The sequence below is a fragment of the Mustelus asterias genome, unplaced genomic scaffold, assembly GCF_964213995.1.
Source record: "Mustelus asterias unplaced genomic scaffold, sMusAst1.hap1.1 HAP1_SCAFFOLD_3222, whole genome shotgun sequence".
Classification (NCBI taxonomy): domain Eukaryota; kingdom Metazoa; phylum Chordata; class Chondrichthyes; order Carcharhiniformes; family Triakidae; genus Mustelus; species Mustelus asterias.
In genome coordinates this window covers 1-14605 of record NW_027593167.1, presented here as the reverse complement: position 1 = coordinate 14605, position 14605 = coordinate 1, and the positions used below count along the sequence as shown (strand labels likewise).

At 55.0% G+C, this 14605-nt stretch overlaps 1 protein-coding gene across 1 annotated transcript; it reads left to right on the top strand.

The window, feature by feature from the left end:
* Positions 1-810: 810 nt before the first annotated feature.
* On the top strand, positions 811-13702 carry LOC144490385 (ATP-dependent (S)-NAD(P)H-hydrate dehydratase-like). The gene is made up of 4 exons (XM_078208134.1): positions 811-905; positions 10324-10474; positions 12944-12989; positions 13551-13702. Exons 1-4 carry the CDS (start codon positions 860-862, stop codon positions 13641-13643), a joined length of 336 nt encoding a protein of 111 aa, XP_078064260.1. The 5' UTR covers positions 811-859; the 3' UTR covers positions 13644-13702.
* The last annotated feature ends 903 nt before the right edge of the window (positions 13703-14605 follow it).

Below are 14605 nucleotides of genomic sequence, written 5' to 3'. Positions count from 1 at the left end.
ATCTTGCTGTGCACAGATTACATCACGTATTTCCTAGGACGGTGACTGCACTTCAAAGGCTATTTTAATTAACTATGGAACATTGTGATTCCTCCAGGGGATGTGAAAGGTGCTATACAAATGCAATTCTTTTCCTTATTTGTTGCAATAAATGTCAAGTGGATTGTGATGTCATATAGTGAAACTGTGATTGGCTGGTTCCTGTAGACCCTGTGATTGGCTGATTGTTCCAGATGCTGTGATTGGCTGGTTGTTCCAGACGTTGTGATTGGCTGGTTGTTCCAGACGCTGTGATTGGCTGGTTGCTGCAGACGCTGTGATTGGCTGGTTGCTGCAGGCACTGTAATTGGTTGGTTGCTGCAGACGCTGTGATTGGCTGGTTGCTGTAGGTGCTGTAATTGGCTGGTTGCTGCAGACCCTGTGATTGGCTGATTGTTCCAGACGCTGTGATTGGCTGGTTGCTGCAGACCCTGCGATTGGCTGGTTGCTGCGGATGCTGTGATTGGCTGGTTGCTCCAGATGCTGTGATTGGCTAGTTGTTCCAGATGCTGTGATTGGCTGGTTGCTACAGACGCTGTGATTGGCTGGTTGCTGCAGACGCTGTGATTGGCTGGTTGCTGCAGACCCTGTGATTGGCTGGTTGCTACAGACGCTGTGATTGGCGGGTTGCTTCAGACGCTGTGATTGGCTAGTAGCTGCAGGCGCTGTGATTGGCTGGTTGCTACAGACGCTGTGATTGGCGGGTTGCTTCAGACGCTGTTGATTGGCAGGTTGCTGCAGGCGCTGTGATTGGCTGGTTGCGGTGTATGGTCTGGCTGAGTTGTTGTTTCAATCGCTCTGATTGGTTGCTCCGTCCCGGATGTATCAATGGAAACAGCTGGCGGCCGCCGGGATCCGCGCCGCAGGTAAAAACCCCCGGAGCCCGGGACCCCCCCCCCCTCCCCCCCGGGGAGCCCGGGAACCCCCCCCCCCTCCCCCCCCCCCCCCCGGGGAGCCCGGGACCCCCCCCCTCGCCCGGGACCCCCCCCTCCCCCCCGGGGAGCCCGGGACCCCACCCCCCCGGGGAGCCCGGGAACCCCCCCCCCTCCCCCCCGGGGAGCCCGGGACCCCCCCTCCCGGAACAAGAAGCACCGGCGCAGCAGGAAAGAGAGCCTGAGACCCCCGGGATCAGCACCAACACCGGGACCCGGACACCGGGAGCAGGAGAGTCCGCGGGGCCCTCGTTACTTTGGCCTCGATCGCAGCCTCTTTGTGTCGCCCGCGGATTGAAGTTGAAACTCCCCGGGACTGAGTGATCCCGGCCCGGGGCCCAAACACTGCAGCGCCCCGCCGACAGTGCGGCACTCCCTCAGTACTGACCCTCTGACAGTGCAGCACTCCCTCAGTACTGACCCTCTGACAGTGCGGCACTCCCTCAGTACTGACCCTCTGACAGTGCGGCACTCCCTCAGTACTGACCCTCTGACAGTGCGGCACTCCCTCAGTACTGACCCTCTGACAGTGCGGCACTCCCTCAGTACAGACCCTCTGACAGTGCGGCACTCCCTCAGTACTGACCCTCTGACAGTGCGGCACTCCCTCAGTACTGACCCTCTGACAGTGCGGCACTCCCTCAGTACTGACCCTCTGACAGTGCGGCACTCCCTCAGTACTGACCCTCTGACAGTGCGGCACTCCCTCAGTACTGACCCTCTGACAGTGCGGCACTCCCTCAGTACTGACCCTCTGACAGTGCGGCACTCCCTCAGTACTGACCCCCTGACAGTGCGGCACTGCCTCAGTACTGACCATCTGACAGTGCGGCACTCCCTCAGTACTGACCCTCTGACAGTGCAGCACTCCCTCAGTACTGACCCTCTGACAGTGCGGCACTCCCTCAGCACTGACCCTCTGACAGAGCGGCACTCCCTCAGTACTGACCCTCTGACAGTGCGGCACTCCCTCAGTACTGACCCTCTGACAGTGCAGCACTCCCTCAGTACTGACCCTCTGACAGTGCGGCACTCCCTCAGTACTGACCCTCTGACAGTGCGGCACTCCCTCAGTACTGACCCTCTGACAGTGCGGCACTCCCTCAGTACTGACCCTCTGACAGTGTGGCACTCCCTCAGTACTGACCCTCTGACAGAGCGGCACTCCCTCAGTACTGACCCTCTGACAGTGCGGCACTCCCTCAGTACTGACCCTCTGACAGAGCGGCACTCCCTCAGTACTGACCCTCTGACAGTGCGGCACTCCCTCAGTACTGACCCTCTGACAGTGCGGCACTCCCTCAGTACTGACCCTCTGACAGTGCGGCACTCCCTCAGTACTGACCCTCTGACAGTGCGGCACTCCCTCAGTACTGACCCTCTGACAGTGCGGCACTCCCTCAGTACTGACCCTCTGACAGTGCGGCACTCCCTCAGTACTGACCCTCTGACAGTGCGGCACTCCCTCAGTACTGACCCTCTGACAGTGCGGCACTCCCTCAGTACTGACCCTCTGACAGTGCGGCACTCCCTCAGTACTGACCCTCTGACAGTGCGGCACTCCCTCAGCACTGACCCTCTGACAGTGCGGCACTCCCTCAGTACTGACCCTCTGACAGTGCGGCACTCCCTCAGTACTGACCCTCTGACAGTGCGGCACTCCCTCAGTACTGACCCTCTGACAGTGCGGCACTCCCTCAGTACTGACCCTCTGACAGTGCGGCACTCCCTCAGTACTGACCCTCTGACAGTGCGGCACTCCCTCAGTACTGACCCTCTGACAGTGCGGCACTCCCTCAACACTGACCCTCTGACAGTGCGGCACTCCCTCAGTACTGACCCTCTGACAGTGTGGCACTCCCTCAGTACTGACCCTCTGACAGTGCGGCACTCCCTCAGTACTGACCCTCTGACAGTGCGGCGCTCCCTCAGTACTGACCCTCTGACAGTGCGGCACTCCCTCAGTACTGACCCTCTGACAGTGCGGCACTCCCTCAGCACTGACCCTCTGACAGTGCGGCACTCCCTCAGCACTGACCCTCTGACAGTGCGGCACTCCCTCAGCACTGACCCGCCGACAGTGCGGCACTCCCTCAGTACTGACCCTCCGACAGTGCGGCACTCCCTCAGCACTGACCCTCTGACAGTGCGGCACTCCCTCAGTACTGACCCTCTGACAGTGCGGCACTCCCTCAGTACTGACCCTCTGACAGTGCAGCACTCCCTCAGTACTGACCCTCTGACAGTGCGGCACTCCCTCAGTACTGACCCTCTGACAGAGCGGCACTCCCTCAGTACTGACCCTCTGACAGTGCGGCACTCCCTCAGTACTGACCCTCTGACAGTGCGGCACTCCCTCAGTACTGACCCTCTGACAGTGCGGCACTCCCTCAGTACTGACCCTCTGACAGTGCGGCACTCCCTCAGTACTGACCCTCTGACAGTGCGGCACTCCCTCAGTACTGACCCTCTGACAGTGCGGCACTCCCTCAGTACTGACCCTCTGACAGTGCGGCACTCCCTCAGTACTGACCCTCTGACAGTGCGGCACTCCCTCAGTACTGACCCTCTGACAGTGCGGCACTCCCTCAGTACTGACCCTCTGACAGTGCGGCACTCCCTCAGCACTGACCCTCTGACAGTGCAGCACTCCCTCAGTACTGACCCTCTGACAGTGCGGCACTCCCTCAGTACTGACCCTCTGACAGTGCGGCACTCCCTCAGTACTGACCCTCTGACAGTGCGGCACTCCCTCAGTACTGACCCTCTGACAGTGCGGCACTCCCTCAGTACTGACCCTCTGACAGTGCGGCACTCCCTCAGTACTGACCCTCTGACAGTGCGGCACTCCCTCAACACTGACCCTCTGACAGTGCGGCACTCCCTCAGTACTGACCCTCTGACAGTGTGGCACTCCCTCAGTACTGACCCTGTGACAGTGCGGCACTCCCTCAGTACTGACCCTCTGACAGTGCGGCGCTCCCTCAGTACTGACCCTCTGACAGTGCGGCACTCCCTCAGTACTGACCCTCTGACAGTGCGGCACTCCTTCAGTACTGACCCTCTGACAGTGCGGCACTCCCTCAGTACTGACCCTCTGACAGTGCGGCACTCCCTCAGTACTGACCCTCTGACAGTGCGGCACTCCCTCAGTACTGACCCTCTGACAGTGCGGCACTCCCTCAGTACTGACCCTCTGACAGTGCAGCACTCCCTCAGCACTGACCCTCTGACAGTGCAGCACTCCCTCAGTACAGACCCTCTGACAGTGCGGCACTCCCTCAGTACTGACCCTCTGACAGTGCGGCGCTTCCTCAGTACTGACCCTCTGACAGTGCGGCGCTTCCTCAGTACTGACCCTCTGACAGTGCGGCACTCCCTCAGTACTGACCCTCTGACAGTGCGGCACTCCCTCAGTACTGACCCTCTGACAGTGCAGCACTCCCTCAGTACTGACCCTCTGACAGTGCGGCGCTCCCTCAGTACTGACCCTCTGACAGTGCAGCACTCCCTCAGTACTGACCCTCTGACAGTGGGGCACTCCCTCAGTACTGACCCTCTGACAGTGCGGCACTCCCTCAGTACTGACCCTCTGACAGTGCGGCACTCCCTCAGTACTGACCCTCTGACAGTGCAGCACTCCCTCAGTACTGACCCTCTGACAGTGCGGCGCTCCCTCAGTACTGACCCTCTGACAGTGCAGCACTCCCTCAGTACTGACCCTCTGACAGTGCAGCACTCCCTCAGTACTGACCCTCTGACAGTGCGGCGCTCCCTCAGTACTGACCCTCTGACAGTGCAGCACTCCCTCAGTACTGACCCTCTGACAGTGCGGCACTCCCTCAGTACTGGCCCTCTGACAGTGCGGCACTCCCTCAGCACTGACCCCCAGACAGTGCGGCACTCCCTCAGTACTGACCCTCTGACAGTGCGGCACTCCCTCAGAACTGACCCTCTGACAGTGCGGCACTCCCTCAGTACTGACCCTCTGACAGTGCGGCACTCCCTCAGTACTGACCCTCTGACAGTGCAGCACTCCCTCAGCACTGACCCTCTGACAGTGCGGCACTCCCTCAGTACTGACCCTCTGACAGTGCGGCACTCCCTCAGTACTGACCCTCTGACAGTGCGGCGCTCCCTCAGTACTGACCCTCTGACAGTGCGGCGCTCCCTCAGTACTGACCCTCTGACAGTGCGGCGCTCCCTCAGTACTGACCCTCTGACAGTGCGGCACTCACTCAGTACTGACCCTCTGACAGTGCGGCACTCCCTCAGTACTGACCCTCTGACAGTGCGGCACTCCCTCAGTACTGACCCTCTGACAGTGCGACACTCCCTCAGTACTGACCCTCTGACAGTGCGGCACTCCCTCAGTACTGACCCTCTGACAGTGCGGCGCTCCCTCAGTACTGACCCTCTGACAGTGCGGCACTCACTCAGTACTGACCCTCTGACAGTGCGGCACTCCCTCAGTACTGACCCTCTGACAGTGCGGCACTCCCTCAGTACTGACCCTCTGACAGTGCGGCACTCCCTCAGTACTGACCCTCTGACAGTGCGGCACTCCCTCAGTACTGACCCTCTGACAGTGCGGCACTCCCTCAGTACTGACCCTCTGACAGTGCGGCACTCCCTCAGTACTGACCCTCTGACAGTGCAGCACTCCCTCAGCACTGACCCCCAGACAGTGCGGCACTCCCTCAGTACTGACCCTCTGACAGTGCAGCACTCCCTCAGTACTGACCCTCTGACAGTGCAGCACTCCCTCAGTACTGACCCTATGACAGTGCGGCACTCCCTCAGCACTGACCCTCTGACAGTGCGGCACTCCCTCAGCACTGACCCTCTGACAGTGCAGCACTCCCTCAGCACTGACCCTCTGACAGTGCAGCACTCCCTCAGTACTGACCCTCTGACAGTGCGGCACTCCCTCAGTACTGACCCTCTGACAGTGCAGCACTCCCTCAGTACTGACCCTCTGACAGTGCGGCGCTCCCTCAGTACTGACCCTCTGACAGTGCAGCACTCCCTCAGTACTGACCCTCTGACAGTGCGGCACTCCCTCAGTACTGACCCTCTGACAGTGCGGCACTCCCTCAGTACTGACCCTCTGACAGTGCGGCACTCCCTCAGTACTGACCCTCTGACAGTGCAGCACTCCCTCAGTACTGACCCTCTGACAGTGCGGCGCTCCCTCAGTACTGACCCTCTGACAGTGCAGCACTCCCTCAGTACTGACCCTCTGACAGTGCGGCGCTCCCTCAGTACTGACCCTCTGACAGTGCAGCACTCCCTCAGTACTGACTCTCTGACAGTGCAGCACTCCCTCAGTACTGACCCTCTGACAGTGCAGCACTCCCTCAGCACTGACCCTCTGACAGTGCAGCACTCCCTCAGTACTGACCCTCTGACAGTGCAGCACTCCCTCAGTACTGACCCTCTGACAGTGCAGCACTCCCTCAGTACTGACCCTCTGACAGTGCGGCACTCCCTCAGTACTGACCCTCTGACAGTGCGGCACTCCCTCAGTACTGGCCCTCTGACAGTGCGGCACTCCCTCAGCACTGACCCCCAGACAGTGCGGCACTCCCTCAGTACTGACCCTCTGACAGTGCGGCACTCCCTCAGAACTGACCCTCTGACAGTGCGGCACTCCCTCAGTACTGACCCTCTGACAGTGCGGCACTCCCTCAGTACTGACCCTCTGACAGTGCAGCACTCCCTCAGCACTGACCCTCTGACAGTGCGGCACTCCCTCAGTACTGACCCTCTGACAGTGCGGCACTCCCTCAGTACTGACCCTCTGACAGTGCGGCGCTCCCTCAGTACTGACCCTCTGACAGTGCGGCGCTCCCTCAGTACTGACCCTCTGACAGTGCGGCGCTCCCTCAGTACTGACCCTCTGACAGTGCGGCACTCACTCAGCACTGACCCTCTGACAGTGCGGCACTCCCTCAGTACTGACCCTCTGACAGTGCGGCACTCCCTCAGTACTGACCCTCTGACAGTGCGACACTCCCTCAGTACTGACCCTCTGACAGTGCGGCACTCCCTCAGTACTGACCCTCTGACAGTGCGGCGCTCCCTCAGTACTGACCCTCTGACAGTGCGGCACTCACTCAGTACTGACCCTCTGACAGTGCGGCACTCCCTCAGTACTGACCCTCTGACAGTGCGGCACTCCCTCAGTACTGACCCTCTGACAGTGCGGCACTCCCTCAGTACTGACCCTCTGACAGTGCGGCACTCCCTCAGTACTGACCCTCTGACAGTGCGGCACTCCCTCAGTACTGACCCTCTGACAGTGCAGCACTCCCTCAGCACTGACCCCCAGACAGTGCGGCACTCCCTCAGTACTGACCCTCTGACAGTGCAGCACTCCCTCAGTACTGACCCTCTGACAGTGCAGCACTCCCTCAGTACTGACCCTATGACAGTGCGGCACTCCCTCAGCACTGACCCTCTGACAGTGCGGCACTCCCTCAGCACTGACCCTCTGACAGTGCGGCACTCCCTCAGCACTGACCCCCAGACAGTGCGGCACTCCCTCAGCACTGACCCCCAGACAGTGCGGCACTCCCTCAGCACTGACCCTCTGACAGTGCGGCACTCCCTCAAAGAACAAAGAACAGTACAGCACAGGAAACAGGCCCTTCGGCCCTCCAAGTCTGTGCCGCTCCTTGGTCCAACTAGACCAATCGTTTGTATCCCTCCATTCCCAGGCTGCTCATGTGACTATCCAGGTAAGTCTTAAACGATGTCAGCGTGCCTGCCTCCACCACCCTACTTGGCAGCGCATTCCAGGCCCCCACCACCCTCTGTGTAAAAAACGTCCCTCTGATGTCTGAGTTATACTTCGCCCCTCTCACCTTGAGCCCGTGACCCCTCGTGATCATCACCTCCGACCTGGGAAAAAGCTTCCCACTGTTCACCCTATCTATTCCCTTCATAATCTTGTATACCTCTATTAGATCTCCCCTCATTCTCCGTCTTTCCAAGGAGAACAACCCCAGTCTACCCAATCTCTCCTCATAGCTAAGACCCTCCATACCAGGCAACATCCTGGTAAACCTTCTCTGCACTCTCTCTAACGCCTCCACGTCCTTCTGGTAGTGCGGTGACCAGAACTGGACGCAGAACTCCAAATGTGGCCTAACCAGCGTTCTATCCAGCTGCATCATCAGACTCCAGCTTTTATACTCTATACCCCGTCCTATAAAGGCAAGCATACCATATGCCTTCTTCACCACCTTCTCCACCTGTGTTGCCACCTTCAAGGATTTGTGGACTTGCACACCCAGGTCCCTCTGTGTTTCTATACTCCTGATGACTCTGCCATTTATTGTATAACTCCTCCCTACGTTATTTCTTCCAAAATGCATCACTTCGCATTTATCCGGATTAAACTCCATCTGCCACCTCTCCGCCCAATCTTCCAGCCTATTTATATCCTGCTGTATTGCCCGACAATGCTCTTCGCTATCCGCAATTCCAGCCATCTTCGTGTCATCCGCAAACTTGCTGATTACACCAGTTACACCTTCTTCCAAATCATTTATATATATCACAAATAGCAGAGGTCCCAGTACAGAGCCCTGCGGAACACCACTGGTCACAGACCTCCAGCCGGAAAAAGACCCTTCGACCACTACCCTCTGTCTCCTATGGCCAAGCCAGTTCTCCACCCATCTAGCCACTTCTCCTTGTATCCCATGAGCCTTAACCTTCTTAACCAACCTGCCATGTGGGACTTTGTCAAATGCCTTACTGAAATCCATATAGACGACATCCACGGCCCTTCCTTCATCAACCGTTTTTGTCACTTCCTCAAAAAACTCCACCAAATTTGTAAGGCACGACCTCCCTCTTACAAAACCATGCTGTCTGACACTAATGAGATTGTTCCGTTCTAAATGCACATACATCCTGTCTCTAAGAATCCTCTCCAACAACTTCCCCACCACGGACGTCAAGCTCACCGGCCTATAATTTCCTGGGTTATCCCTCAGCACTAACCCTCTGACAGTGCGGCATTCCCTCAGTACTGACCCTCTGACAGTGCGGCACTCCCTCAGTACTGACCCTCTGACAGTGCGGCACTCCCTCAGTACTGACCCTCTGACAGTGCGGCACCCCCTCAGTACTGACCCTCTGACAGTGCGGCACTCCCTCAGCACTGACCCTCTGACAGTGCGGCACTCCCTCAGTACTGACCCTCTGACAGTGCGGTACTCCCTCAGTACTGACCCTCTGACAGTGCGGTACTCCCTCAGTACTGACCCTCTGACAATGTGGCACTCCCTCAGTACTGACCCTCTGACAGTGCGGCACCCCCTCAGTACTGACCCTCTGACAGTGCAGCACTCCCTCAGTACTGACCCTCTGACAGTGCGGCACTCCCTCAGCACTGACCCTCTGACAGTGCAGCACTCCCTCAGCACTGACCCTTGACAGTGCGGCACTCCCTCAGTACTGACCCTCTGACAGTGCGGCACTCCCTCAGCACTGACCCCCTGACAGTGCGGCATCCCTCACTACTGACCCTCTGACAATGCGGCACTCCCTCACTACTGACCCTCTGACAATGCAGCACTTCCTCAGTACTGACCCTCTGACAGTGCGGCACTCCCTCAGCACTGACCCTCTGACAATGCGGCACTCCCTCAGTACTGACCCTCTGACAGTGCAGCACTTCCTCAGTACTGACCCTCTGACAGTGCGGCACTCCCTCAGCACTGACCCTCTGACAATGCGGCACTCCCTCAGTACTGACCCTCTGACAGTGCGGCACCCCCTCAGTACTGACCCTCTGACAGTGCAGCACTCCCTCAGCACTGACCCTCTGACAGTGCGGCACTCCCTCAGTACTGACCCTCTGACAGTGCAGCACTCCCTCAGTACTGACCCTCTGACAGTGCGGCACTCCCTCAGTACTGACCCTCTGACAGTGCGGCACTCCCTCAGTACTGACCCTCTGACAGTGCGGCACTCCCTCAGTACTGACCCTCTGACAGTGCGGCACTCCCTCAGTACTGACCCTCTGACAGTGCGGCACTCCCTCAGTACTGACCCTCTGACAGTGTGGCACTCCCTCAGTACTGACCCTCTAACAGTGCGGCACTCCCTCAGTACTGACCCTTGAGATTGTGCCTGGAATTTGTGCTCAAGACTGTGATGTGTGAAGCTCAAATCCACAATCTTGTGATTTGGAAATGGGGTCGAGACAACAAGAAGCTTTTAGCTTTCCTGATTCTAAATTCAGTTGGAACAGGGCGGTGAGGAAGGAGAGTGTGTTGAAATGTTGGTGGTGTCTGCTGATGTTACTGTGTCTTTTCTTCCCACTGTGTTTCAGTTCTGTATAGAGCTTTTACATTTCACAGTCACAGACCTGCAGGGAGTATGGAAAAGAACCTTCAGCTGGTCCGGAATATTGTACCTCCTCTAACTGAGAATAAACATAAAGGACAAGATGGAAAGATTGGAATTATTGGCGGATGTACCGAGTGAGTATGCTGCAGTTCCTGTCCTATTCTGTAGTTACTGAAGTTAATAACTGTAAATGAAAGCACACATGCAGTACACTGACGTTAGAGTATTTTCTGGACTCGTGTCAGAATCTGTCTGTGTGTCTGATTCTCGCCAAAGCTGTCAGACTGGAACAAGAACCCACATTCACACAGCACTGTGAATATCAGCTGATGTTCCCTGGGATTGTGACTGGTGGTGGTGGACTGAGGCTGTGGGGAGGAGATGGGGAAGGGAACAGAGGTCGTTGTTGAAAGGAAGTAAAGGAAAGATTTTGATTTGATTTATTATTGTCACATGTATTAACATAGTGAAAAGTATTGTTTCTTGCGCGCTATACGGACAAAGCATACCGTTCATAGAGAAGGAAATGAGAGAGTGCAGAATGTTGTGTTACAGTCATAGCTAGGGTGTAGAGAAAGATCAACTTAATGCAAGGTAAGTCCATTCAAAAGTCTGACAGCAGCAGGGAAGAAGCTGTTCTTGAGTCGGTTGGTACGTGACGCCAGACTTTTGTATCTTTCCCGAAGGAAGAACGTGGAAGAGAGAATGTCCGGGGTGCGTGGGGTCCTTAATTATGCTGGCTGCTTTCCCGAGGCAGCGGGAAGTATAGACAGAGTCAATGGATGGGAGGCTGGTTTGCGTGATGGATTGGGTTACATTCACGACCTTTTGTAGATCCTTGCGGTCTTGGGCAGAGCAGGAGCCATATCAAGCTGTGATACAACCAGAAAGAATGCTTTCTATGGTGCATCTGTAGAAGTTGGTGAGAGTCGTAGCTGACATGCCAAATTTCCTTAGCCGCCTGAGAAAGTAGAGGTGTTGGTGGGGCTTTCTTAACTATAGTGTCAGCGTGGGGGGACCAGGACTGGTTGTTGGTGATCTGGACACCTAAAAACCTGAAGCTCTCGACTCTTTCTACTTCATCCCTGTTGATGTCGACAGAGGCATGTTCTCCTTTACGCTTCCTGAAGTTGATGACAATCTCCTTCGTTTTGTTGACATTGAGGGAGAGATTATTGTTGCCGCACCAGTTCACCAGATTCTCTATCTCATTCTTGTACTCTGTCTCATCATTGTTTGAGACCTTTGCTGTTTGTAATATATGTAAATGATTTGGAGGAAAATGTAACTGGATTGATTAGTAAGTTTGCGGACGACACAAAGGTTGGTGGATTTGCGGATAGCGATGAGGACCATCAGAGGATACAGCAGGATATAGATCAGTTGGAGACTTGGGTGCAGAGATGGCAGATGGAGTTTAATCCGGACAAATGTGAGGTAATGCATACAGATAGGAAATGGGCGGCACGGTAGCACAGTGGTTAGCACAGTGGTTAGCACTGCTGCTTCACAGCTCCAGGGACCTGGGTTCGATTCCCGGCTTGGGTCACTGTCGGTGTGGAGTTTGCACATTCTCCTTGTGTCTGCGTGGGTTTCCTCCGGGTGCTCCGGTTTCCTCCCACAGTCCAAAGATGTGCGGGTTAGGTTGATTGGCCATGCTAAAATTGCCCCTTAGTGTCCTGAGATGCGTAGGTTAGAGGGATTAGTGGGTAAAATATGTAGGGATATGGGGGTAGGGCCTGGGTGAGATTGTGGTCGGTGCAGACTCCATGGGCTGAATGGCCTCTTTCTGTACTGTAGGGTTTCTATGATTCTACAGGAAATGGCAGAACCCTTAAGAGTATTGATAGGCAAAGGGATCTGGGTGTACAGGTACACAGGTCACTGAAAGTGGCAATGCAGGTGGAGAAGGTAGTCAAGAAGGCAAACGGCATGCTTGCCTTCATCAGCCAGGGTACTGAGTTTAAAAATTGGCAAGTCATGTTGCAGCTTTATAGAACCTTAGTTAGGCCGCACTTGGAATATAGTGTTCAATTCTGGTCGCCACACTACCAGAAGGATGTAGAGGCTTTGGAGAGGGTACAGAAAAGATTTACCAGGATGTTGCCTGGTACGGAGGGCATTAGCTATGAGGAGAGGTTGGAGAAACTTGGTTTGTTCTCACTGGAGTGACGGAGGTTGAGGGGAGACCTGATAGAAGTCTACAAGATCATGAGAGGCATGGACAGAGTGGATCGTCAGAAGCTTTTTCCCAGGATGGAAGAGTCAATTACTAGGGGGCACAGGTTTAAGGTGCGAGGGGCAAGGTTTAAAGGAGATGTACGAGGCAGATTTTTTACACAGAGTAGTAGGTGCCTGGAACTCGTTGCCGGGGGAGGTAGTGGAAGCGGATACGGTAGTGACTTTTAAGGGGTGTTTTGACAAGTACATGAATAGGATGGGGATAGAGGGATATGGTCCCCGGAAGGGTAGGGGGTTTTAGTTAAGTCGGGCAGCATGGTCAGTGCAGGCTTGGAGGGCCGAAGGGCCTGTTCCTGTGCTGTAATTTTCTTTGTTCTTTGTACTATGTTTCAATAAAGTCTGCTGGTTTTTCTCATTTACAGATATACGGGAGCCCCGTACTTTGCTGCAATTGCCAGTCTAAAAGTGGTAGGTTCTTGATTGGAGTTTGAAGAATGATATTTATATTTTGTCCCAGTTTCTGTTGGGTTTGAAAATCAGACAGACAGATGCTGATAGTTTACAACAGCACCTGTGGACCACAGCAGTAGATCAGAATGTTGGCTTTAACTGATTTTCTATTGAACTATAAAATCTTTCAGGAAAATTGATGTTTGAGAGCAGCCTGAGATTTTGCTGTAACATGTAACACTGTCAGCTGGTCTCCTCTCTCACCTTTAATACAGTGGAATCACAATTAAAGAATTTGTATTTGTAAAGGACAGAGGAGCCTGGCAGATTATTGTAAAAACCCAATTGCTTCACTGACCCTTTAGGGATTGGAGATTGCCAGTGAAGTCCAAATGAATGTGTGCGTGACTCCAAACCCACACCATAGCTGGCTCCAGTGCACCACAGCTGAGAATGAATGCAGGCTGGGCTGTGTCAGGCACACCTGTTTGGATCGTATATTACAGGATACAGTAGATGTGAGGAAGGAGCAGAGGTGTGAGCGCGGTGTATATTTAGTCTCTTTTTTTGCCTCTTTAGGGTGCTGACCTTTCCCACGTGTTCTGCACAAAAGATGCTGCATCGGTTATTAAATCCTACAGCCCGAATGTCATTGTTCATCCTGTCCTGTAAGTCCATTTTATGTCCTTTACAGCAAGTGCTACAAAGCTAGTTGAGCCTGTTTGAGGCAGGTTACAGTATCAGAGTCATACAGCACAGAAACAGGCCCTTCAGCCCACCGTGTCTATCCCGATGATCAGATACCAATCTACACTAATCCCATTTACTAGCACTGGGTCCATAGCCTGCTGTGCCTTGGCGATTTGAGCACTCATCCAGATGCTGCTTAAATGTTGCGAGAGTCCCTGCCTCCGGCACCTTCTCAGGCAGCATGTTGCATATTCCCACCACCCTCTGGGTTAAAAAAAAGTTTCCTCATATCCCCTCCTCTAAACCACATGCTCCCCACCTTAAACCTTAGCCATCTGGCCTTGGACACCTCTGCCATGGGGAAAAGATTCTTATGATCTACCCTGTCAATGCCTCTCAATATTTTGTAGACCTCCCCCCTCAGCCTCCTCTGCTCCAGGGAAAGCAAACCCAGCTTGTACACTCTCTCCTCCATAGCTGAAACTTTCCATCCCAGGCAGCATCCTGGTGAATCTCCTCTGCACTCCCTCCAGTGCGATCACATCCTTCCGATAATGTGGCGACCAGAACTGCACACGGTACTCCAGCTGTGGCCTAACCAATGTTTTATAAAGTTGTACCAAGACCTCCCTGCTCCAATATTCTATACCTTCATTAATGAAGGCACGTATTCTCCATTTTGGGGAGGGGGGGGCGGGGATTGAGGTTTTGTGTTGAGTGGTTGCTGGTTTATCAGCTTTCCGGTACAGAGATTTCAGCGAGAGCCCAGAGCAGGAAACCACGTTTGGCAAATGGTTTCAAATCAGTGACAAGCTGAGTGAACAAAGAACAATACAGCACAGGAACAGGCCCTTCGGCCCTCCAAGCCCGCGCCGCTCCCTGGTCCAAACTAGACCATTCTTTTGTATCCCTCCATTCCCACTCCGTTCATATGGCTATCTAGA

Coding starts and splice junctions, on each gene's coding strand:
- LOC144490385 (XM_078208134.1), top strand. CDS start 860: ATGTATCAATGGAAACAGCTGGCGGCCGCCGGGATCCGCGCCGCAG. Junction 906..10,323: donor CGCCGGGATCCGCGCCGCAG/GTAAAAACCCCC, acceptor ACTGTGTTTCAG/TTCTGTATAGAGCTTTTACA. Junction 10,475..12,943: donor ATTATTGGCGGATGTACCGA/GTGAGTATGCTG, acceptor TCTCATTTACAG/ATATACGGGAGCCCCGTACT.